The following is a 25,307-nucleotide window of genomic DNA, read 5'->3' as shown; positions in this document are numbered from 1 at the left end:
TATTTCCGGTACTTCCGGTTGTTACTGTTTTGGCCTGAAAAGGTCCGATGTCCACCTGCAACAGCGTATCTTTTCTATGTGCTAATTCTTAGTTTCACACAATTCTATTACTAATGTCTGAGTGTCTTTTGAAGCTGATTACCGGAACAATGAAATGCCTGTTTTTCTTGCAATGATGTTGCAGAATCAGAATACTTTATTTATTCCTACGTAAGTTATGTGATTACAGTTGCTGCAAAACAATAAGAACAGTAACAGATTAAATGAAGTTTAATAATACAATATAGTACAAAGTTAAATAATAATAAAAGAAATAGCTCTAATATATATAAATAGCTCAATTATAAGTATCCAGAATATTATAGGGATTGAATATGTATATTGCTCTTATAGTTGTAATGCTAGTGCCCTTAGATCTCCACTAGAGAGAGCCAAATACTCCTGGTAGAGGTTTTTCATGTTTATCTCGCTTTTAATGCAGTATTAAAATTATTTATTCTAGTATGATACTACTGGGTTTGCGATCCAGTAACGTTTGTAACCTTCAAGAAATTAGGCCACCACAGTGGTTGCTTTGTTTGATTGCTATAAAAGTAGATTTGCCATCACTTCAATCAAGTGCAATATAAACAATCATTGATTCTTGCACTTCAGTCTATGCTCAATCACCCACCATTTGTCATTTCCTGTTATTTTTTGTTTGTTTGTTTTACAAAACCATTAAGAGAACTTTGAGTGTTTGAACAGAAGGCCATCCATAATTGTGAAATGCAGCAATTTAGGAAAGACTTGAGCTCCTCATTCAGATAACAGCCTGGAGTAAGTATATGAGCAAGATTGTCAGTGGAATAACCTCACTGCAGAAAAATATTACGACTTTGCCTTTTATGGTGGAGCCGCTGCACAGAATAGACTGTAAAAGATATGTGAAACCCTGCTTTGTGTGTTTTGAAGAGCATTCAAATGACTTTTATTGAGGAAAACCATCTCGTACCTATTCGAAAAAGTACAGCAACAGGGAGATTGGCTAGAACTGATCTGAAGCAAGAAACTTCAAGATGAGTTTCTCACTGTCCTCAAGTGGTTTGGCTGAAACCCAGACTGAAACACTGAGTATCTGTGAATAAACCTGGTGATGCTTCCTAGTATGCTTAAGAGAATCTGCCAACAAGAATGAGAAATCATCTAAATCAAGGGTGTCAAACATAAAGCCCAGTGGCCAGAACGGAATCCAATTTAGTCCACTAGGTTGGCTTTAGGAAATGTGAAGCAAGGCATAAATGTTTAACTTTTAACTGTATTTTCATAAGTTTTACAGCTTTGGCTTCTGATAAACACTTCCCTCATTGCCATTCATACTATCCCAAAGTAAATGAGTAATATATAAACAGGGAAATCACAGAAAACTTCCTGTTTTTTCACATCTGTTATTTATATATATATATATATATATTCACTGGTTCAGGCCACTTAAAATCAAAGTGTATGTGACCCACAGTATGAAATGAGTTTGACATCCATGATCTAAATCTTACTTGTAATGCCTACCCAGGAAGTTATAATGACTGCTAGATTGACTTCATGGGTCTGATTATATTTGACATCAAGTCCACAACACAAACCCACTAGATCCTGCTGATTTCATGTAATGAATGAGTACTAAATACTTAACTGGGGGAAACTGACACTTTGTTGTGAGTTTGGTTACTTCATACTGAGACAATTCCTTAAACCTCTGAAATGTAACTCCACAGTTCACGTTGGATTTTGAATGCCTTCAGATAACTAATTAATTAACAGGTAGCATTACATTCAAGTGAACTTATTTTATACAGCCAAAGCAATTTTTTATTAAATAAATAATTTTAAAACAACAACAACAAAGTAAACATGTCATTTGTTGCATTCTCATTGGACTATATTAACTGGCAAGCCGAAACAGGAAATTAATTATCTCTCTTTTTTTCTGGATGTATTTTTACTCAGGTATCTGGGGATCAAACTGACACATACCAAAATTAATCTAAACATATGCAAATTAGAATTGCTCTGACACATCTAACAACTGATGTTATAAAAATTAATAACCGATCTGTGCATGCTGCCTGGAGCAAAAATCAAATTTACATGAGGCTTTTTTCAATAAACCATCAGAGAGAAATAGAACTGACACTCTAGTAAAACAAACTCAAGTCACAAAACACCCAAGCTGCATGTGTGTGCGACTGTGTGTTTATAATTACCTTATGTAAACAAAGAAAATCTAATTTTCTTCTGTGATGTTATGTTCAAAACTGAGGCATGCTGCTCACATCATTTGCAATCTTGTAAAATAGTCAAAGTCTATTCACTATGTTTGTATACAAATACTATGAACAAGACAAGTATCAACGGGTATCGTTTTAGTGAAAAGTGCTTTTTCCTGAACATGTTCTGTTTAGCTAACAGCCTAAATGAGTAAGTTTTGCCAAATGGACCGTTGAGGAAAGACAGAGATGCCCAAAAGAATCCTGAAAGCTTCTTCAGAGCTTTCAGGTTGAATGTCTCCATAGACCTGGCATCCAGACCTCCACATGTACAAGACTGTTTATTTGTTTGCCATATGATGATGTACTCCTAGCCATGCTCTCTTTCAGCTTCAGTCCCATTCACAACATTACAGCATAACTTTTCTGATTTAAAAAGCTAAAAAAGAAAGCTAAACAAACTAAAGTGATGTTCTTAAATTAGAAATCTAACTAGAAAACTGAACCTTTCATGTATTACTACAGTTCAAGGTTCTGAGATTGAGTTAGTATCTCAGTACAAGTACTTTGAAATTACAATTGATGACTCACTATTGTTTACACCTCACATTAAGCAGCTGGTCAAGAAATATAAACTGAAACTTGGGTTTTACTTTAGAAGAAAGTCCTTTTTCTCATTTGAGGCAAGACAGAGCGTTGTAGTTTCCACGTTTATTATTGGACTTGATTACAGTGATGTTACTTATATGCATGTGTCCAGGGAAGACCTACATATGCTAGTTTCCGTCTATCAAGCGCACTGAGGTTCGTTACAAGTTTTAAAACTCTTATTCACCGCTGAACATTGTATGCATGGGTTGGGTGGATTCAACCACTGGGATATTCTTATCTATAAGGTAATTGTTGGTTTGCCCCCAATTTATTTATACACTTATATTCATCAAAATGTGTGGGAGGTCTTAGGTCCTAAGAGTTATTCATTTTATCTGTTTCAAAGGTTTGCAAATTATATATGCATTATATACACCGTATATATGTGTAGTATTGTTGCATTGTTTTCTTTTAGTTAAGTATGTAAAAGCTTATTCCACTAATCTGTTAAAAATATTAAATCATTGGCATCAGTATGTCAGTAAATGTGTGTAAAAGAATGTGTGTAGAGATTATGTCAAATTATTATTATTATTATGTAAACATTTTAAAGCCAACTGTACTCCACATATGTGGTGCAGTAATAGTAATGCAAACCTGAAGATTCAGATGGGTTAAAATTATGCTTCGGGATTCTGCTCAAGCTTTTAAGACGAATAAAGTACAAGCCAAGTGGTTGTGACCAGTAATGCTGCTACCTTTCATGTTGTGTTCATAAATTTTATGTATACATTTATTATTATAAAAATGCAGCGGTACTGACTTTAAGTGACACATGAAAAAGAAACTCGCCCATATTCCTCGTTTCCGGAAACGTTGGCACAAAAGCTCACTGTCTGAAAAAAAAGTTCGTCTTTAAGTGAAGAAGTCTTATAGCCCACAGCTTACTGCAGATAAATATAGTTAGGTATATTTCATTTAGTAAATGACATTATTCCTCCAATAAGTGTCCCAATATTTTGCGTCAGCTGTTAATTCTAATGTGCTTTATATTTTTGGGTGGATGGTGTTTGCGCGCTAGCCGCCTGATGGCGCAGTGCGCACTGCTCTGGATCAGAGGAACCAGGGGAGGGAGGAGGCAGCAGGGGCAGATCAGCCGCGCCACAGACACACAATCCACATTTCCAGAGGAGAGCGACAGTCAGCCCCCCCTCCAACGTTTTCTGTCGAGCTCGGGTAACAAAACAAGCGAAGCAGGACTCGTCTCGCTCGTCGGGGTCTGATCATCAGATTGTTCCCTGGACTTGATTTGGTCTTTATTCTCTCGGAGGTCACCTTACAGAAATAGCTCACAGGATATAAGTTATTTACAGTAGCATTATCCGAGATCCTGGAAGATGGGTTCGGTCCCAGCGATATCTGTCCTTATTTTGGGCATTGTGGTTCCAACGTTGGCCGGCTACATTGAGGTATGTGAGAAGAAATGTTTCCTGATTTACTGTGTAGGCCTACCAGGTTAGTCTAAGATCCAAAGACCAATGTGGTAGCCTCAAGCAAAAGCTGATTATTTTGCCCTGTCCTCACATGAGGTACTTACGGCTAAGCTTTGCCGATCTTCTAATGAATACACTATGTTACCTTGGTTGATGTGAAATATACTGATAAGACTTTTTCTCTTCCACACTCGGATTCCCACAGGTAGCGGAATGAATTCAGCAGGGAGGAAAGGGTTTATGAAATTTTTGTTACCTGCTTTTTTTATAGTTGCAAATGCTTCGCCTTGTGTTCATACATATTAAAACTACTTAAATATTACTCAGTTTACTTCCTTTAATTCATTCTGATGCACTGATTGCAGTTTATTGGCGAGTTGACCAGCGTGGGGCTCAAATGTCCTATAACGAGAACTATAGCAGGATTTGGTGCAGAGATCAAACGAAAGACAATTGGTGCTTAGTCAGGCATTTAGGGAAACATAGAACCTCTGCACTGGATCACACACAGTCATGCAGCCTGCTGTACGTCATGAATGTATAGACGATATTACAGAAAGGGGTATCCTTTTACCTATGCAGTCTATTTTAATTGTAGCTTTTCCTGTGTCAACAGGATGTCCACCTTTTATAGCAGACTTGAGTTCCTGCTCTATAGAGTGGATAATATATTTAGAAGCACTGAATTACCTCTCAGTAGTTGATATGTTTGACACAAATGGTCCAATTGTTGGTCTCCTTGTTCAAGCACTCACGCTCTCACACTTGCACACTTATCTACGTGATGTCCTATTTTCCTGCTGGCTCACCAAAACTGTGATGCCTGCAGTGTCAGACGTGTGTGTCAGTGGATAACAATGCACCCATTTTCACAGCAAACAGCCCCACCACCCTCCTCCCCCTCAGAGGTTAAGCATAAGTATTGCTGCTTACTGTGGAAGCAGCCATGACAAAACATTTTAACGAGTTATCTTTTCCTGGCACTTGTATTTAGCAGGGAATGTTTCTCTCTCCTGTATTTGCGACCCCCAAAAAAAACCTCGGCCATTTTGAGGCGGTATTGGCTGGCATTGTGTGTGAGGAAATAATGGTTATTATGTCCCCAACAAAATCTATGCTGCTGCACACTCTACAAAGACCTCTCCCCTCTGCAATGATTGCCTCCTCAGTCAGCCTTACTAACCACACGGACGTGCTGATCGATACAGGACAGACTCTCCTGAGATGATTAATGGATGAAATCAATGAATTTCCTGATCAGTCACCCAGATTAAATTCAGAAATTTATGGAAGCTGCTCTGCATCTTGACTGTAATGCACATGCTGAGGATTCCTGTGGTTTAATCGATGGGTGTCCTGGAGGACGGGCCTTTTTTCTTTGTTGGATTATTGCAGTAAAACACTGCATGGACAGAATATGGATATTCATATTTGTTTTTGCACCTGCCTTCTTTGCAAATACACTTTCTTCACAAAGAAAAAGATTTGATATTGAACCAAACTATGCTGCTGTTAGGTAAAACAGAAATAAAAATGCCTTAGAGCTGAAGAAATAAGATGACAAACCCCAAGGGATAAATATTTTACAATGTATTTATTCAATTTATGATCTGACTATTCAGGATCAACATCAGCTCACAGCTCAATTTATTAAGGTAAAATACATATTCACAAAGGTTAGCTTTTTTCTAAGAATTGAGTTGAACACTGAGGTGTATCTAAACAGACACAATAATGAAGTCAAGCTGTTTTTCCCTTTCAATATAAATATCAGTAGTTTGAACCAAGCAGCCATCTTCCTCCTTTTCACTGCTGCTTTTGTTTGCTAGTGGAGTCGCTGGTGTGTGGAGATTGGGCAATGCTAATGAGGTTGTGGACGCACAGCTAAGGTAGCTGAAGCCACTGAGAGCTTCTAAGAATCACTCACTGTTGCTCAGACATGGTTGTTGCCCCTCTCATCCAATACTCACCTTCCATTGTTCCTCATTTCTTTTCAGTTGTGATTGTCAAGCTTCTAAGAATCACACTGACCATTTGTCAGACATGGTTTTCCCCTTTTATCCAGTATTCACCTTCCGTTGTTCCTCATTTTGTTTCTGCTGTGATTGCCAAACTGCTCTCTCATTTTGTAATTCCGCCTTTTCGTGTTTCGGGAGTAGCCTGCTGACTTCAGCTGTGCAAACAGTTTAGTTTTGTTGAATACCTGTGAGAGTGGCAGATTGTGAGCTTTTGTTTCTTCAGCTGTAGGTTAGCTTTCTCATCTGGCCATCTCTGTATTGCAGGGTTTACTGCAGTGAGGTTTGTTTTTTTGTGTGTGTGTGTTTTGTTTTGTTTTTTGACCGTTTCATTTCAGATCCAAAAAACAAGAATCTGGGTTTTTATTTAAATGTCACTCACTTGTGGAGAATCATGAGTGAACAGCTGCATCTTTTCTGGAGATAATTTGGAAATGAGAAGCAGGTTTACCCAGAGAATTACATCACACACAGGCATTCGCCAATATAGCTCCCACTGGATTAATAGAATACAGAATATCAGGAACAGCTATTACATTCAGTACATTTTATTCTCTACTTACTTAGCAAACAGTGATTATCACAACGCACACAGTGTAAAATGTAGTGTTATGCAACACCACATCACATTTTTGTGCCTGTCATTAAAAAATGTTAGTGTTTTCCTTCAAGCTGGCCTGTAGCATCAGATACATCATCATGTTTCTAAGCTCAAGGCAAGACAGAACTTGTATGGAAGAGACAGCAGTGCTAACTCATGCTAGTAGAGTGACTTTGGCAAAACTCTGTTTACAAACATGCATTAGTCAGAATAGCCTTAGAGGAATGGACGAGCAGAGGTAATCGAGAGAAGATTTTTTCCTCTTTCAACAATGTTTTCTCATAAGCCAAAGCCTGTGTGCGTGCTTATAGGCAAGCTGATATTAAAGTGTGCTTTCAAGTGTATTTGCTCTGGATATGGGCTGATAGTGAACAATTGCATGTGAATGACTGCCCCCACTTGGTTGTGATTGTTGGGGCGGGAGCTATGGAGCTGTCGGTTAGCAGGCTTGAATGATTTCCTATGAAGGCCTTTTGTGTGTCCTTGAATAGCCTGAGACAACCCAGGGTGTCCTTACCATACAGAGGGGATCTCGATGCCCAGCAGAAATAAGGACAAAGACTGCTGGCAATGTTTTATCTGGGAGCATTTGCATTTGATAATGATCTGTCAATATAACATAGTGGGTGGTGGAGCACAGTTAAAGCCTTCCATAGGCTGGTGCTTTTCTTTGCTCTGTAAGCTGTAAAGATTGCCTTTTTGACCTCCACGTTCAGCCATGTCAGTCAAGGTGAAGGCGGTGACATGTGCTCCATCAGCAGAGCATCAGCCTCACCCGCCCTTGAATTTGTAGATTAGCACCTAAAACCTTGCTTTCAATTGTTGGGACAGCCCCGTATCCCAAGAATCCTCTTAGTGACAAGAAACACTGGGTGCTTATAGATCTGCAAAGGGAACGGTACTAATCCCAGAAACCCTGTCCCAACACACACTCATACGCTCACTGATTTCACTCGCCCACACAGTGAGACCCTCATTTCCACACCCTGCAGAGGCAAACTGACTTCAAAGTGGCACAGAAAACAGTGAGTCACCTGTGTGTAATATCAGTGGCGTTCGCTCAACACTGAAGTCTGCTCTATGGCTAACAGTAGGAAGGTATGTCTGATTGAATCTAAGCCCTTAATCTCTAACCTTTCATTTCCTCAAAGATACCTTCCTGCCACTCGGTTCATCTAGACTTTTCTGTCTCCGTCTGTCTCTCCGTCTTTCTTTTCACTGCCTGATTCTTGGCTGATTCTTCCTCCAAGCTTGTGCATGTCTCCTGGAGCGATTCCATCGACAGACACACTCGCGGCTCATCCCGAGGATTTAAATAGAGAGGCCTCATCAGGCGAGCCTTGTTCTCACGATGCCAGGCTTTGTCTCCGAGGCTCTGCGTGCGCCCTAATTATCCAAAGTGAGCAGAGTTGTCTTTTTTTCTTTTTTGCAACTGGAAATGTGTCTGCGTGTGGGTGTGTGTTTGTGCACCCGAGTCCTCTTGCAGCTCTGCTCATCACATATTTAGTCAGTTTTTCTCGGTGAGAGATCCTGGGCGATGGGGACTTGGCTCAGAGTCAGTGGGTTCAAATCAAGACACCCATGGCTGCACATCACTTAAGTTGCATCAGGCCCTCTGCCATATGTAGGACAATCTGCACAGCCATAACAATCTACCCCATGTATATGCAGTCAAGGTGAACGGCACTACACCTGTGTCTGTGTATTCTCAACAATAGCCTGGCTCAGCACAGATGCCAAGATGTCAGTTTGTATGCCACAGTGCTCAGGAATGCATAGCCTGAAGTCCAAAGGCCTCACTTTATTGTGCTGTGAGCAGCTCTGTTCCTGTGATAGCACTGAAAGTAACTATACACTGTGGCGAGTTCAGCAGACAAACACATGCCTTTTAATCCGTTTTAAAGGAGCCCTGCCATTTCGGACTTTATTTTTTAATGTAGTTTCTGTTTGACAAAGAGAAGTCAGTCAGTGTGGGCTGGATAAACCCTGTCAACCCCCTACTCGGTTTGAACGTGGGTTTGTGTGTGTTTGTGTGTCCCCGCAGCTCAGTGAGTCACTCTTGCTGCTTGAAATTTTCTTCCCATGAATAAAATATCTGGTGTGCTATCTATGAGTTACAGTGCACTCGTGTCTGTGCTTATGGCCCCACCTGTCTCACCCTTAGTCCCTGCTTGTCCATATGAGAGGAGGACTTTGTCTACTGTCCCCTCCCCTCGCTCCTGGTCTTATTCAGGTGTGCAGATCAATGAGTCATGTGCAGGCGCGAGCGAGGCCTCTGCACTGATTTGTCTGGGGTTTTTTTTTTTCCTCTTTTCTTTTCTTTTTTTACTTGCACACAGTGGGATAAGATAGAGGCAGGCAGCAAAGAATCAAAGAGCCAGTTTAACTGTGTGCCAGGCATTGTTTCCTGCTGTTTGCATGTTCATTTGCATCACAACATGTAAAAGCAAAAATTACTCAAGGGGTGTGTGTTTTGTTTTTTTGGGGGGGTTTTTGCCCCCCCCCCCCCCCCCCCCCTCCCCCCCTCAATCTGTTTGAACCCATCTTCAACTGAGTTTCGTCTCTTGGCAAACAAGAGGAGTGAAATCAGACCTAGTTTTCCAAACTTCAATCATAATTGATGTCTTTTCTTGGATGCCATTTTTCGTTTCTTTATTTGTGTGTGAGAGAGCTTGTGGGCTGGTCTGTTTTTCTTTTTTTGTGTGTGGCTATATTTGTGTCTGTCATTATTTTCCACGGTGTGTGCTTGCAGCATGCTGGGAGGTCATATCTTTTGGTGTGTTGTGTCTTGGTGTCGCATTGAACGTGCTTTGGGGCATGATGGGGATGATCACAGACACAGTGACTGCTCTGTTGTTGTTTTGGGATGGCTTGGGTCCCATTTGATAAGGTTTTTCTCTTAACTTAAACTGCATGCACAGGTATAAGCACAGAGTGCCTTTTTTTGATTGGTTAATGGGGGAAAGGTGGTAGTCTTGTCTTGATAAGCAGGCTGAATGACTGGCAAGCTATTTTGCTGCCATAGTGCTCTGTTTTGCTGAGAGCACTGCACAAATGCTCCACCCGCTGCCAGGGAAAACAGAGCATGCTAGTTCCAGCTCCCTCCCTGTCCGTCTTCCTGCTTACTGGGCTTCCTACATATCTCTTCCCACTTTGCTTCTGTGCCTGTAGTAGAAATGCTATCATCCAAATTGAAACCAAGGACAGCACAGACTTCATCCTTTTCTTTTATCCTTTTTTTGCCCCCTCCCCTCCTCTGTGTGTGTAAAGAGATGAAAATGTCAGAACAGTAAGAGATAGAAGCATTGCAGTGTAACTATATACCCCCAGAGAGAGGCCTGCTTCGGGTGCTTCTGCTTCTGCTGCCGCCGTCGCCATCGCTGGTACTCGAGCTTTGTGACGGCCCTGTTAGCAACCAGTCTGATACAGCACTTTCTCAAGGAGAACGTGGCCAAGGACAAACAGCAGCCCTGTAGGATGCTCCCCTGGGGACTAAGACATAACAAGGGAAGATTGTACCCATAAAAGAGAGAAGGTGAAAAGGGAAAACCTGGCATTGAAGCATGAGATGTATTTTTTCTTTTGATCGAATACAGAAAAACATTTTTCCTTTGAGTTTTGCGCCCCCATAATTATGTGTTCTGCTCCTATATTCATGCACTGCAATTAATTCAGTAATAGTTCTTCATGCATGGTGGAGAGCTACAGGCTGCCGATCCCCTCCCTGCCCTGACAATGGGAATAAATGATAGATTTTTGTGTGTTGTATAGATTAAGGACAGGCTAAAACATGGGAATGTAGTGTAGTTTGGAAATAAGGGAGTATTTCAGGATATTTACATTTAAATATTTTTAGGAATATATGTTTATTTTACAGGGTCAGGTAGGCAAAAGGACAGACTTGTGAATGGGGATTATTTTTCAGTGTTTTTCAATTTTCATTTTGAAGGAATTGAACTTGTCTTTACAAATCATATTTCTTTCACAATGCCCCAATACAGAGGTCGGCAACCTGCGGCTCTTTAGTCCTTATAGTGCGGCTCCGCGTGGTTTGGGAAAATAAATCTGAAGTGTATTTTATTTATGTTAGTTATTTTTTAACTTGTAGTTCTAAATTGGAAGATTATTGTAATATTGAAATATAAAAATTAAATTATATTATATTATTTTTTTTCATCGCTCAAAATAAGCGTCACACTCGCGGAAGCCGGTATACCCGGCGAAACGCCGTGCCTTTATCGAGACTTTCAACCCCAGGTAGGCCAGTTACGGATCTTCGGATCCAAATTATGTCAGCAGCTATTCTCCACCGTGAACTATGTTAAAAACAGACACCGCTCACGTAGAGCTGGGCGATAGAACGATAACGATATGTATCGCGATATAACTTTTTCTCGATAGAAAAATTAACCTATCGCGATAGACCTCGCCGCTCTTGTCCTCTTAAAAAAACAAAAAAAAAAACCCAAAAAAAAACAGCCAATCCAAATTAAGTAGCGCAGAGCCGAACCAATCACAGCCGCAGCGTCACGTCACGTGACTTGTTACGTACAGCACAAGTGCCAAGCCGCACATGTGTATTTGTTTGGGAAGCAGCCAGCCACCGTACCGCCCGGGTAATGGAGGAAATTAGTGTGCCGACTAGAAAAATCAACCGAGCGTGACCGAAGGTTACCGAAGAGAAAACAGATGATGGTTCCAATGCCGGAGAGATTGTCGAACGGAAGAGCCATAGAAGTTCCGTAGTGTGAAGGTATTTCGGCTATTTCAAGTCTGACAAAAAACAGAGTAGCGTGCACTGTAAATTGTGCCGAAAGCAAGTCTGGAAATACAATAAACTGGTGCATGCGTCACACTGTGCGCCGCGTTATTGTTTCGGTGAAATGAATTTCTACAATACTGTTACTGTTAATTCTACTCTCTGCAGTGTTTAAATGCTTACATATACACACAGTTACTGTCCCTCCACACATACGACTCGGTTCTGCTTCTATGCCCCAGCTTTGTTTACTTTTTCCCACCGAGGCTTCTAGACTTCTGATTGGCCAACATTTCTGCACGGTTAGGAATCTAGCGCCACCTGCTGCTTTGGCATGTTCATAGCAGCGTTTTCCTTCATTTCTGCCTTTATGTGTGGACGGGATTATTTTTTAAAACGAAAACGGAAAATCTCCGTTTTCAAAAACACCCGTGTACGTGTGGACGTAGCCTCAGTCTCTGACTGGAAGCGCTAATTCGTCATTCGGCTTTTGTCAGACTAAAGTAACTGTTAAAACTGTTTGAAAAGCTAAGCTATACAACAAGGAGAGATTGAGAATTTCCTTTTAGTTCTCAGTTTATTTGATATTGACAAAAGTTAGTCAATTTTGTCTGTTCTTCTGTAAAACAAACTAAGATTTATTTTTAGAATTAATATTTTGTTTCTAAGTGGAATTGACAATTTAGTCTGTTTCATTTGTTCTATTTTGAAACTTAAACGCTTTAGCGGCTGCCTTTTGTGTATTTTGCAATATTTGCCTTTATTTATCTGAAAAAGTCTCATGTTCCTTAAGTACATCTACCCTGTTGAACTTATTATGGGAAATAAATATTTAAATAAAAACAAGCTGCTGATTATTTCACATTTTACTTGTGAGCAACGGCACATTTAAATCTTACAAATATAGTTATTTGGCTTATATCGTGATAGATATCGTTATCGCCTGAAATGAAAAAAACATATCGTGATATGAAAAAATCTTATATCGCCCAGCTCTACGCTCACGCCTCACAGATGACAGCTTACAGTCCTGCGTAAAGATGAAAGTGACTTCGTACAGCCCCGATTTGCAGACGCTGTGCGCAGAGGTTCAGGAACAGAAGTGTCGTTGTAAACATATCACGGCAGACCCGACGATGTTTGCATGAACATGCTTTTCAGCATCTCTTTATTGACCACTTTTCACACACGGTTGCTGTATGCACACAGCCGGCTGTAGCTTTGCAGCTCACAGCCCGACACATACCAACACAACAGCATAGATAGCACAGACGTTAAGGCGGCGAGGCGTGATTGCGGGTGCCGCTCAGGTGCGTCCATCTCCCCTGCAGCCGCGCTGCCGACCACGCCCCGCCACAACAGTTTTTGTTTGGATCATTTTAGTTCAGCTGGATGTCTTTCCTTTTGTTCTTTAGGAGTTCAAAATGTGTTAATTACATAAATAAAATGTAATTTTCTCTGTAGCACTTCATGGATTTCATAAGCAACACACCTTAGTTGTTCACACAAAGCATAAAGGTAAAAAACAATATATACAGTGTTATCTTCATTTTAGATGTCAAAAAGTATTTGCGGCTCCCAGTGTTTTCTTTTGCGTGGAAACCTGGTCCAAGTGGTTCTTTGGGTGTTAAAGGTTGCTGACCCCTGCCCTAATAAGATGCCTGTTCTGTCAAGCAGTATTCTAGTTTATTTATAATTAAACACAGAAAAGCAGCAGATCCTCATGTTGGTGAAGCTAGCCTTTTTAAACTAAAATTTGCAGTTCATATTCTGTTGGTAAGTTACTCAATTAATCAGCAAATTGTTCCTGCACTGAAAAGTCCCCTGAGCCTATTCATTGCTGCTCACAGTGTGTGTTACTGGGTATTGCTGCATGCTCTGGGCTTGATTTTTAGGAAGTATACTTAGCATTCGGTACCGAACTTTCATCCAGCCAGATCTGATATTAGCCAAGCTTTGACCCTCTTATCATCCTGGTAGTATTTGTCTTTTTAATTCTCCAACCAATGACCAGTATAGGTTTCCATTATCTGTTACAAGAGTTACTATCAGCCCACTGCGAAATGACTCTTGAAGCAACAATGACTGCGCATCAAGCCGTGAATTTAGAAGTGCTGTCAGATCACAAGTTGGAGGACTTTTGTTTGACATTATGTGTAAATTAAATTTTTTTTTGTTAGAGCCATTTCAATTTTATGCATTTCTGGCCTGAAATGGGACTTTTTTTCTTTTTCATTACAAAACTGCAGTTAATGAATGCTTCTGCTGCACACCTCAATCAGCCATTTTGATCTGAGATAAATCCCAATCAAGCACTCTAGAGAATTCCATTAGTTTGATGAGATATGAATATGGCTCCGAGCAGAAATCTGAAATAGTCTGCTGTTTTCAGACAAACCCATTAAAAGTCATTTGATCTTCTGCAGCTAATTATAGAGCCTTGTGAGCTGCTAGCTGCCTTCAGCAAACTCCACCTTCTCCATTCCCCACCTTCCCTCCAACCACTCCCCTCAGTGTTCATCACATCCCATCCTTATGTTTCATATTTAGAATCAGTGCGCTATTATTGAGGTGCTTGGAGCTGACAGGCAGGCTCTGCGGCCCAGTCATGTGAGGGCAAAGAGATTTGTCAGCCTCATACTATTTGTCATTGTGCTGATTTAGATTTGGGATCTCACCCAGACAAGTAGCAGGATACCGCAGCAGGGTTTGACGGGCCGTACACTGCAGGGAAAGGAACAGGAGGTGGCAAAGCAAGGTCAGACAGTTGACAAAAAGCGAGTAGTAGACAGGCTTGGAGATGGATGCTCCTGCTGTGAAGTATGTGCCTTCTCTATAGGGACATGACTGATTAGCTTTTGGCCTCAGCACGTCTCACTAGAGTTATAATCTTCACTAGTCTGATTGAAATCCCTTTGCTCTCCCCCTGCTGAGAGGCCGAGGGAGGGCAGAGCAGAGCTTAATGACAGATAAGCATATCTATATTACATCCATCATGTTCCCCTGGTAAAGATGGCCTCCCTTGCATTGCCTGGAGCTGCGCAGGCTAATACAGACGTGTGGGCTGTGTCTCTGCTCCACTGCTCAGGATCTGCAGGGGAGTAGGAGAGGCAGGGAGCTCTGCAATCAGAGCACAGATTCATTTAAAGTCAGCTTGGGTGGTCATGGGAGAGCGACACTGCATGCCGCGGCCAAAGTCAAACTCAGTCGCCATCCATAGCATGCCTCCAAATAGCAATCAGAGTTAGAGAGAAAAAGAATACAACTTCAGTAAGTGACGAAAAATGAATTTAATATAAAATGTAGGACTTTTAATATTTTCTTTCTCTTGAAAATCCATTTTAACATGAAATCCTCAGGGCTTATGGTACATGTAAATTTGTAATATGAGAATGATGAAGGCTGTCTCGCAGTTCATTGATGATAATGTTCCTGTGAGTAAGATTCAGACTGCTGGTCTGTCAGTGCTCCACATTTGGGAAAATGAACATTTGATATTTTGTATGATAAAATGACTTCATTTGAAAAGTTGTATTTTGTTCTCTAACTTTTGTGACAAAGTGATAGAGAGGAGTCCAATTAACTCAGATCTGGGATTTGCATTTGAACAGCAGTGCTAAAAGTCACAAACATTAAGCTGGTCAGTCTTCAAATACCTTCTGGGTGTCTTCAGGGAAAGTGCTGGAATTTTGTTGGTTGTAAAACCTCTTGGGCTGTTTCATTGTTGTTGACCAGCAACACAACCGCTTTCAGCACCACTGCGCTTGACTAATCAGTGACATTTTAGCATAGCCGACCTCTCCCTGAACTTTTCTGATCCTTTAGAAAGCATGGATGTTTTGGGGTGGTTAATCATTTAGACTTTATTTATAACCAGGTTTGTCAGCTGGAAAGGTCTCTTCTCCTGTGGGGGAGCTCCTGTAGTCAAAATGCTACCATTTGCTATTTACTGGATGTCAGAGTAAAACGGGGCAGGCTACTTGACGTTTGCATTTTTCATTTGGTTTCTTAATACTGAACCCCACAATGTTAAAACTGGCTGTGGCATCAGAGTCAAATCCCTGGTATCACTGGACAGGTCAACAACCGTCTCCTCATACACCGTGAATCTGTAAGCTGCTATCATTTCCTGTTGTCACACATTTTGGAAACATTGCTACATGCCCTTGATCTCCTCCTTTCTCCAGCAGTTTTCTGGCTGCACTCCCGCCCCAGGATGGCCTCACCGCAACTCATGGCTGCATTATAGCGAGCGAATGTGATATTTCCATGTTGCCCTTGAAGCTGCTTGCTGTCAAGGTCGGCTCATGCTGAGCACCGTTCCCCCCGCCAGCCCTCTGATTTAGACACTACACTATGTTCTTCCTCTGCTCTCTTCTCTACTGCACCGCACATTTTGGACAAATTGGCTATTTTATGTCTTACTTTGTTCACTAGAACAGTCCGTCCTTGTGCTTCCTTCACCCGGCTCTCCTCTCAATATACTACTCGTCAATTGCACCTCTCACCTCATAGCTGCTTTTTCCTCCTCACTTCCCCAGTTTCTCTTCTGCTTGCTCAACAATTACATGCTCATTAATTGAGGGAGTTCAGGCAGCTGAGAAAGACATCAGTGACAGGGCTGGAGGCCTTGCTGAGGTACCCTGTTACTGGTTCCTTTATTGACAAGTCTGCCTGCCTGTCTGCCAGCCTCCCTGGTTCTGAGGAGCAGCGGTGTGGTGCTGCATGCTGATGAGCATGAAGTCATCCAGCAGAAAAATGAAAAGGCAAGAGTGGGAGTGACGAAAGGAAGGAAGGATGCAAGGTAGGAAGGAAAGATCCAGTTGTGTTTTCACTCAACTTGGAGGACATGAAAAGAAGAGAAGCTAAAGAAAGTGAAGGAGCACAGGTCATTTTTCCAAAATCCCCTCTCCTCAGCATGAGAGATTAGGTGACTATGCTCTAGCAGACGAGAAGGAGGCACACTCCTGTGTCTAATCCTCCCCTTTTAAACTGCTGAGAGTGCAGTACAAAGTAGGGGAAGAGTCTGCATCCACATAAAGTGGCCTGTAGAAAACACAGGCACATAGTTCAAAACAAGCTGAGCCACGTCTAACAGTTGCCTAAGCTCCAAATCTCCCGTGAAGCCACTTCTGGAGTCCTCCCCACCACCTGCTTTTCCGTGCCTGGTTATCACTTTTAACTGAGCTATCACTTCATAACATGACTTCAAATCCCTCACAAAAAGCCTGCATTAACTCATTAACTTGTCCGCCTTGGTGCCACTAGGCTAACCACACACATGACACTTGCAAACACACAGCCCATCCATGTTTACTCAACTCACTGACTAAAAAGCACTTCCCACACAGGGGCTTTTAATAAATGCGCAGCCGATGGCCAGTTTAATCATGCTAATGTGTATGTTACACCGGACAGCGTGTCGGCTATTTGATCTCCACTGGTTCGCGAGAAAGAGCTGGGAGAAGAATATACAGGGGAGGAAGAATCTGAAGGGAAGGGAAAACATGAGAAAATGGTAAATTTAGCAGTAAGTAACAAGAAGGAAGCAGTTGTGAGGAAAGAAACATTTTTTTTTTTTAGTATAAATCGTATTATTAATGTTGTTATTATTACAACAGAGGAGCCTCCTGTCAAGCCAAGTATATATGCATTCTTTTGACTTAGTGGTGAGGTTAGATGTTATGTCTATTTTAGTCATAAACATCTGGCATAGTGATGTCAAGAATGTAATCCGCTCCAGGACACGTGGATCGTAAGCTGGGATAGAGAGGGCTGAGAGGGTCGCCAGCTCACATGCCTCAAAGAGGGAGTGAGACATACGGACAGAGCGGGAAAAACAGGCCGAGAGGTAAATGTATAGAGATGGCTGAGGGAAGAGGAGATAGGCTAGCAGAGAGTTGTCCAGAGCACTCAAAGTGAAAAGAGATGAAAGGAGGGGGATGAAGGATTGAAGGGATTGCTCATGCTGAGAGCTTTTAGTGGGCAGAAGAGAAGAATGGGTGATTGTGGTGACAGGAGCTCTGCAGAAGAGACACGCATGCTCAGCATACCGCGCAGCTGTGAAGATGCTGCAATAAATTCACCTGAAAATGGACCTCAATCATCGCAGTCCTTGAGTCATTAGTGCAAAAATGAAAAGCAATTATCTTCTTCCTGGAAGAAATGGTTTAAACTCCGGTACATTACTTATGCAATCATGCACCTGTTTAGCTCGCAGCTAAGCAACAAGCTGTGGGTAAAGCCCTCGGTGTAATTATCACTTGATCGTTGCAGCACCAGACTTATTTCCAGTAATTTCTCTAACTTATTTTAATCCATATGCCAACCTTCTGTGCACAAAACATCAAGGATCTTAGACTCTGAATTTTCAGCATGTTTTGCTGTTTTTCACAAAATGATAAATTCTTAAATTCAATTACCTATTTAAAAAAAAACTCAAAGTAAGAATTGTGACTCTTAAGTAGCAATCACCAATTTATAGTCTCTTTATTTCCCATTTTAAAGCTATTGTGACAGCTCATTGCTGTGCTTTACGAGCCAGCCCAGGAGAGACGCAGATCAATTTTTCATGATGGATAATTATTGAAATGGTTTTGCGATAGATGGCAGACTCTGTTTTATTCTCTAATAGTAGCATTCTTCAGCCCTGCCTCTGGCCTTCAGCACCTCTTTGTTGCTGTATTCCCTCCCCGACTTCTCTTGACAGTGATTGGACTAACAAGGAAGCTTTAGTCAGCCCCTTGCAATCACTTGACGTGTTTCTTCCCAAATTTGGCAGCATGCACTGCAAATTCTACTCCCCAAGCAGAATCAAAAGAAATTTGCTTCCTTCCTCCATCTACTGCTCCATTCACTGTGCTCGCTGCCTCCCGCTCATCCACCAGAGAAAAACCAATCTGCTCTGTATGTAGCTAATCTAACCAGGTAGGAGGGAAGACCAAATGCAATATTATGATGGTTGTGGATGGTCCTCAGGCAATGTTTGATAGGGCTGGAGAGGTGAACGGGTTGGAGAAATATTCCAGGGAGATGAATGCCGTCTGAAATCTATGTCAAGAGGGGCTGTGGTGGAAATGGCTCTTCATTTCCCTCCTGCTCTGCTCTGCTCGCCTCGCTTCAGCAGCAGCTCCTGCCCTCACAATGAAAGAATAATAAAACACAGGATGCAGCAGGAATCCTCATGTCAGCCATCAGTAACTGAACAAACGGGCATCTGAACAGCAGCTCAGTGTGTCTGACGTGCCACAGATAACAGCTGAGAGAAAGATGGTGTGACCACACAGCACTGACAGCACTCATGTGAGAAAATGTATTACAGGGGAAGCCTGCGTGAAGATTTAAATGGAGAGGAGTGAAAACCTTTTTCCTGTGATGTCACAGAGTGGACACGTTAATCGTATCCGTGGCCTTTTTTTTTTTCTTTTTTTTTGTCCCTTTGGTTAACCTGTTGGACTCAGGTTATGGATACATGATGCACACTTTGCATGGACTCGTGTTTTTGTCTCTGATACACTTGGACCATCTAACCATACTGTCCATCCATCCATCCATTCGCTTCCGCTTATCCTTTTCAGGGTCGCGGGGGGCGCTGGAGCCTATCCCAGCTGTCATAGGGCGAGAGGCGGGGTACACCCTGGACAGGTCGCCAGTCTGTCGCAGGGCTAACACACAGGGACAGACAACCATTCACGCTGACATTCACTCGCACATTCACACCTAGTGACAATTTAGATTAATCAATTAACCTATCCCCACAAGCTGCATGTCTTTGGACGGTGGGAGGAAGCCGGAGTACCCGGAGAGAACCCACGCAAACACGGGGAGAACATGCAAACTCCACACAGAAAGACCCCGGCCTGATGGAGGAATTGAACTCAGGACCTTCTTGCTGTGCGGCAACAGTGCTAACCACCGTGCCACCGTGCTGCCCATACTGTCTAAAGGCAAATTCTACCTTTGTATTAGTTATTAGTTATCAACTCATGTATGGTGTAGAGAGTCAGACTCAGCATTTCCATGAATGTATCGATCATGTTCATGTGTACAGTAAAGAAACAGGTTGATTTGCAGCAATGCACAATGCAGCCCTGTTATCGATTTCAGTTTGCCAGCACAGCTGGGGGTACTAACACTGTGGGCGTTGGCGATAAAAATTAAAAAAACCCACAAAAATTCATTCTGCATTCAGAAGGCCTTTCACCACGGATTCCCAAATGAATGCAGTGATAGGATAAAATCATCACAGCTGTGAGAACTTCTACAAACCCTTGGCAGTATTTTCTAATCTCAGAGGCACTCAAAGTCTTAGATCTGTTTCTTTAGCCATTTTCCCACATGAACACAGACAATATCAGGAGAATGAAGTCAGCACTTTGTCTGAAGTTGTCCTTTCTCACCTGTAGCACAGAGCAGAAGATAGATCGCTGCAAATAGATTTTCACTACTGCAATTACTTTGATTTAGTTGAGAGGGCTCCCTGGAAAGAGCGTGCAGGAGGCAACACATCATGTCTTCTTGAACCACATGATTACCTTTAGATAGCTGGCAGGATAACACCACAGAGTTTAACGCTGCTTATATTTCCATCCATCCACCTCCCCATATCCACTTAAGGGTTACAGGAGGGTGGAGCTTACCCCAGCTGCCATAGACCTGAGGAAAATGGACACAGAAACGGGGAAAACCCTGACTGTTTTGCAACCTTATTTCCCACAATCCTTCACCCAACCAGTTGGTGCATTCAAACCCAGGACCTTCTTGCTGTGAGGCTAACCACTATGCCACCATGCTGCCTACTCCCTATATTTATTGATGAAATGATGATGTAAATATCACACGGCTCTTACACTACCTACAATAACATCAGGTAACTCACTATATAAACCCACGTTACCTGCTTGTCCTGTAAACATGCCATTGCAGACTGGAATCACTTTGAATACCTTATTTGCAATGTAAATGTCACAGAAGCAGGTTTTTACCTGTTTTAATCAGCTTTCTGGTAGAATTCTTTATCAAGCGAATGAACCTTTAAATCTATTTCACCGTTGTAATCCCACTCTGAGCTCACTGTTGTAACACTTCATCGAATGAAATGCAGTCCTAATGAGGATCGTTTCTCTTGACAAAACAACAGACTCTCATCAAGTTTGTGAGTGTTTATTTTTTTTTCTCTGAATGAGCTCCATTGGTCAGGGCGAGCCTGCAAGACAAGACCCCACTGGCCCACCAACTGGAGCTGCATATAAATAGCCCAGACGCACCTTCTCCCCAGTGAAAAGACTGGAAGGAAAAAAGTACTTTGCTCTAATTAACAGTGTTTTTTTTTTCTTTCCTCTTGGCCTAGTATCTCTCCACTTTTAGCCTTTTAGTCGGCTCTTGTGTCCACAACCTCTTAAAATGAGACGTAGCATAATTACAAGGTAATGATAACAAGGAGCATACAGTTAGGAGTACAGAGATGAGAGTGACAGCACGCAGGCAATATTCTTGTGACAATACGGTGATCCTTTAAGAGAGGAGAGGAAAACAAACATGAGTGAAGTAGATGTCAGCCTTCTTTTTTTGTTAGAGCAGTTTATAGCAAGCAAAGGAGGGGAAAAAGAGAGATGGCATTTGTATGATTGAGCAGTGAGAGGCTGCCATGAAGTTCATCTTGAAGAGATGCATTTTCAGGCTTTGACTGAAAATGTGAAGTGACTATGAAGGCCTACTAATAGGGTCCCAGCTGCTTGACAGTGCTACATTTGGAAATGATATTGAGTGACTGTATATATTAGGAAGCTGCAAAAATGGTCAGAGTACCAGCTAAATCTTAAAATTGGCTGCTAAGCATACAGAGTCTGGGTGAAGCAATGTGGTGATGCTTTTGTGAAAGTCAGCCCGCCTGGGATCTTTTTAACTCTGTGAAAAGTTTAAAGCAGACTGCATTCAGACACAATGGGAATTTGAATTTGCTCTCACTTTGATGGCTGAAGCGATTTTGCAGTCATCGGCTTTTCACCACAAAAAGCCAACAGACAAATACTCTGACTTGCAGGTCCTCCATTTTCACACATGTTCGTCCAGACTAATTTAGTTTCATTCCTGTCAGGGAATCGTACATCAGCATGGAAAGATTTAAAAACATTCTCAACTGGAATGAACATCTGGTAAAAGTCAGATCTTTATGTGCATCCAAATATCTTTTTCCAGTTAAATCACCACATTTGTGGGCAGCTTGGAGGTTTGACAGGTGGTGGTAATGATGTTTTTAGTAAAGTTAATGAGCTAGTTATTCTTCCTTATTTGTATTTGCAACAGCCATTTAATTTAAAATACCCCAGTCCCCCCACGATCCTGAATTGGATAAGCAAAAGGTGGGTGGATGTTTGCTAATGTATGTGAATGTAGTCAAACTCAGCCCTGTTTTGCAACCTTATTTCCCATAATCCTTCACCTCTAAATCGTTTCACATATTGCAGAAATAGTATAACCACACTGTAAACTTGGATAAACACTGACTTTCCCACTGATGCTGCAGTTTTACCTAGAAATTTCTTTTTATATGATAAATAGCAGTGCAGTATATTCAGCACCTGACACAATCCTATACAGCTGTTGCATCGCTTCATTTTGAAGTGCTTGAATTATCAAATCCATTTGTATTTACACCTACTTGTGCTCTAAATGGGCTCTCCTCACAGTTTGACTTGCAGTATCTCAACATCATGACCTCTCATGCTAGAACTATAATAAAAACATTGAAAACACAAAAAAAAAAAAAACTAAATTCCTACCTTTTGCCTGTTTTGGGAGATTTATTCTTCTTCAGTTACCCAGATGGTGTTGATATGAGTGTTTAGTAATTTATTTGTTGTTGCGGCATCACTGTATCTTGTAACAGTGCTATCATGGGCAACATACTGTGACATCTCTAATTTATAAACTGCTTTTATTCGAGTCAGGATAGTTTGGGATTCATTTGTCTTGACAAATTGATCTTTGTCCCTCTAGCGCTACCTTATACTAAATGTAGAAGATTGATGTGGTTACTATGACATCACCAATTGTTTTTAAGGCTTGGAGTTTTTTGCACTTCCACCCTGGCTTTTTTTAAGCCCCCGATGTTGCCACTTGACCATTACTAATAATAACTAATAACTCAGCTAAGATCAATCACTTCATATGTTTGTTTTTTTACCTCTTGAAGTCACAGTGTATGTGGCATGCAGTTGTCCTGAAACTCTAGCACTGTTTAGTATTTACCTCCCCTGATCAGGATTCCTCCCATAAGTCAAGCCGTGACTCACTGTCTGGTAAGTATTTTAGAAGGAACCAGCAGCAGTTGGTGCAGTATTTGCTTGTGGCATTGCTGAACAGACTGACGCACACTGCCATGGCAATGAGTGCACTTTTTTGTTTTGTTTTGTTCAGGAGAGTCCCGAGCACAGATATAGCTTTGTTTACTGTACGTCTGCTCTGTATATGTGTGAACGCCAGGGAAAATGTGCAAAATCCTATAGAGCTGAGGGTCATTTTCATGTTTGCACACAAGGACAGAGTGTTGCTGAATGCACCAAACGGGGCAGAGCAGCTGTTATTGTTGTGTTATCCCCAGTGCCACTCACTCAGCCTTCGCAGCTCTTCTCCCTCTCTGCCACACTGGCTCATATGCCAGTCTCTTGTAACTGTGGCCTCATTCCCTCTTTATCCATTTTTTTTCTCTTTTTTTTTCTTCTGAACCACCCTCTTTTGTCTCTGTCCTGTCGTTCTGTCGCTTCTAATGATCTGTCTCCCTGCTTTCTTCTCCTCGCTCTCCCCTGCTCCACTTCTTCAATCTTTCACCCCATCATTTTCTCCCCTCTTTCTCTTTCTCCTTCTTTTCTTCTCTCTTTCCTCTTGCAGACCCAATGTTCGTCTGTGTGAATAGCTGGGATGCTTTTGTAGATCGTTTCCATAGTGACGAGACATTTGAACAAGTCGTTATTCACGTCCGTTTGCTGTAAGCTGGAGAGAGGCCATGTTATCTCCCCCTGGCATACAGGCAGACCCGCACAGCTCAATCACCACAACTGTTAGCCTGTAACCAGCGAAGTGCGCGTGCTTTAGCTAGAGTTTAATTACAAAAGAGTCTCATTGATGTTTATCTCCGTTAATCAAGCATATCAGCCTTACAGAGCAAGAGATCCGAGTTTCAGCTAAAATCTGGCTCGTTTCAGGAACTGTTAACTTTGTTTTAACATAGAACATGTGGAAGATTAACACCAGTGAACACTTTACTTTGCAGTTAAAAAATAACTTTAAAGTGTTTTGCTATAGTCCACAAAATCTTGGAAGTTGAGTACATCTTAGACCCCTCAAAGTTCTTATCAGTATAAAATATGATGTCATCATGTTTCCAAGAAAACACTCACCAATGAGCCATTAAAATGACACATTTGTAGCAACATATTATTTTAATTTCCCAATAAAAAAATTTATATCCAGAAAACGTGAATATTATGACGGGATATATTATGATCATGATGCCTGGTAGCCACCTACCAATAGACTAAAAATAACGTTGATATAGTAGAGCAGTGTTGCAGAAGGAAAACGGCTCTACTATATCAATGTGGTTTTCACACCCATATTTATTTTCTGTTTATTAATGTAACAAATGTGTAGTAACCCCCTATTTTTGCTAATATTTCATGTTTTGGAGAGTATCGCACTCTGAACAAAATCACTCATGTTGGTCAAAGAGAAGGGTACACTTTGGTCCTCAGTCCATTGCAGAGCTAAAGGCCAATTTAGAACCTCCAGTAAACCTAGCATGGATGTCTTTGGTCTGTGGGACTAAACCAGAGTTCTCAGAAGATCCACACATGCACACTCAAACATGAAAACATACACATCCCAGATGCAAAGCTAGCAGCCAGTCAGACTGCTCAAAATCAGAACCTAACAACTGATTTTGTTAACAACCTAACAACTACCAGAAGGTTCTGAGTTTGAACGTGCTGATCACCTGGGGTTTTTGTGTAGAGTTTGCATGTTGTTGTGGGTTTTTTCCTGTGTTCCACTTTCCTCCCACAGTCCAAAGACATGAATGTTATGGTATTCGGTGGCTTTTTGTGGGAATAACCAAGTTTTTTTTTTTTGTTTTTTTTTTTTTCTTCTTTCTTTCTTTTTTTTTTTATAAAGGATCCAATTCGAATTTCAGCAAGATAAAGGTCAGCAAGCACAAAACCGTCTTCTAGGCCTTTTTTTCCCCCTCTTTTTTTTTTTTTTTTTTTTTAAATCTCAACGCACATGAACCACATTTCTTCAACCTACTTTTACTCCTGTCTCACAGTTTTAAAAAAAAATACTGGGTTAAGTAGTGATTTTAAACTGACTGTAGATGTGAGTCTGTCTCTGTCTTAATCTTGTGCTGAACATATCCGGGCGGAAAGGCTCAGTCATAGTTGGACAAGCTGTTAGAAAATTGGATTGATGATACATCTTGAGTCAGAAAGGTAAAAATTTCCTTATTGCATCTCACTGAGATCAATCATCCTTTGAACTCTCCTTAATTGATCAACTCATTGTCAAATTTGAATCATTTTCCTGGCTCGAGAAATGAAATGCATATGG

At 41.4% G+C, this 25,307-nt stretch overlaps 1 protein-coding gene across 6 annotated transcripts in view; it reads left to right on the top strand.

Annotated features, from left to right (window-relative positions):
- Positions 1-3,947: 3,947 nt before the first annotated feature.
- The window catches only part of aplp2 (amyloid beta (A4) precursor-like protein 2), a 53,521-nt gene continuing 32,161 nt past the window's right edge, over positions 3,948-25,307 (top strand). For 2 of the 6 annotated variants that reach the window (XM_026191432.1, XM_026191429.1), the window contains exon 1: positions 3,949-4,306. In XM_026191432.1, coding sequence (XP_026047217.1) covers positions 4,235-4,306 — 72 coding nt within the window. In that variant the 5' untranslated portion in view covers positions 3,949-4,234. Of the gene's footprint in view, positions 4,307-25,307 lie in introns of all 6 variants that reach the window. The other 4 variants (XM_026191431.1, XM_026191428.1, XM_026191433.1 and 1 more) reach the window with 3 other exon arrangements.

Source organism: Astatotilapia calliptera, chromosome 14, assembly GCF_900246225.1.
Source record: "Astatotilapia calliptera chromosome 14, fAstCal1.2, whole genome shotgun sequence".
Taxonomy (NCBI): domain Eukaryota; kingdom Metazoa; phylum Chordata; class Actinopteri; order Cichliformes; family Cichlidae; genus Astatotilapia; species Astatotilapia calliptera.
The sequence above is the reverse complement of the archived record's forward strand: the minus strand, read 5'-3'. Positions and strand labels throughout refer to the sequence as shown.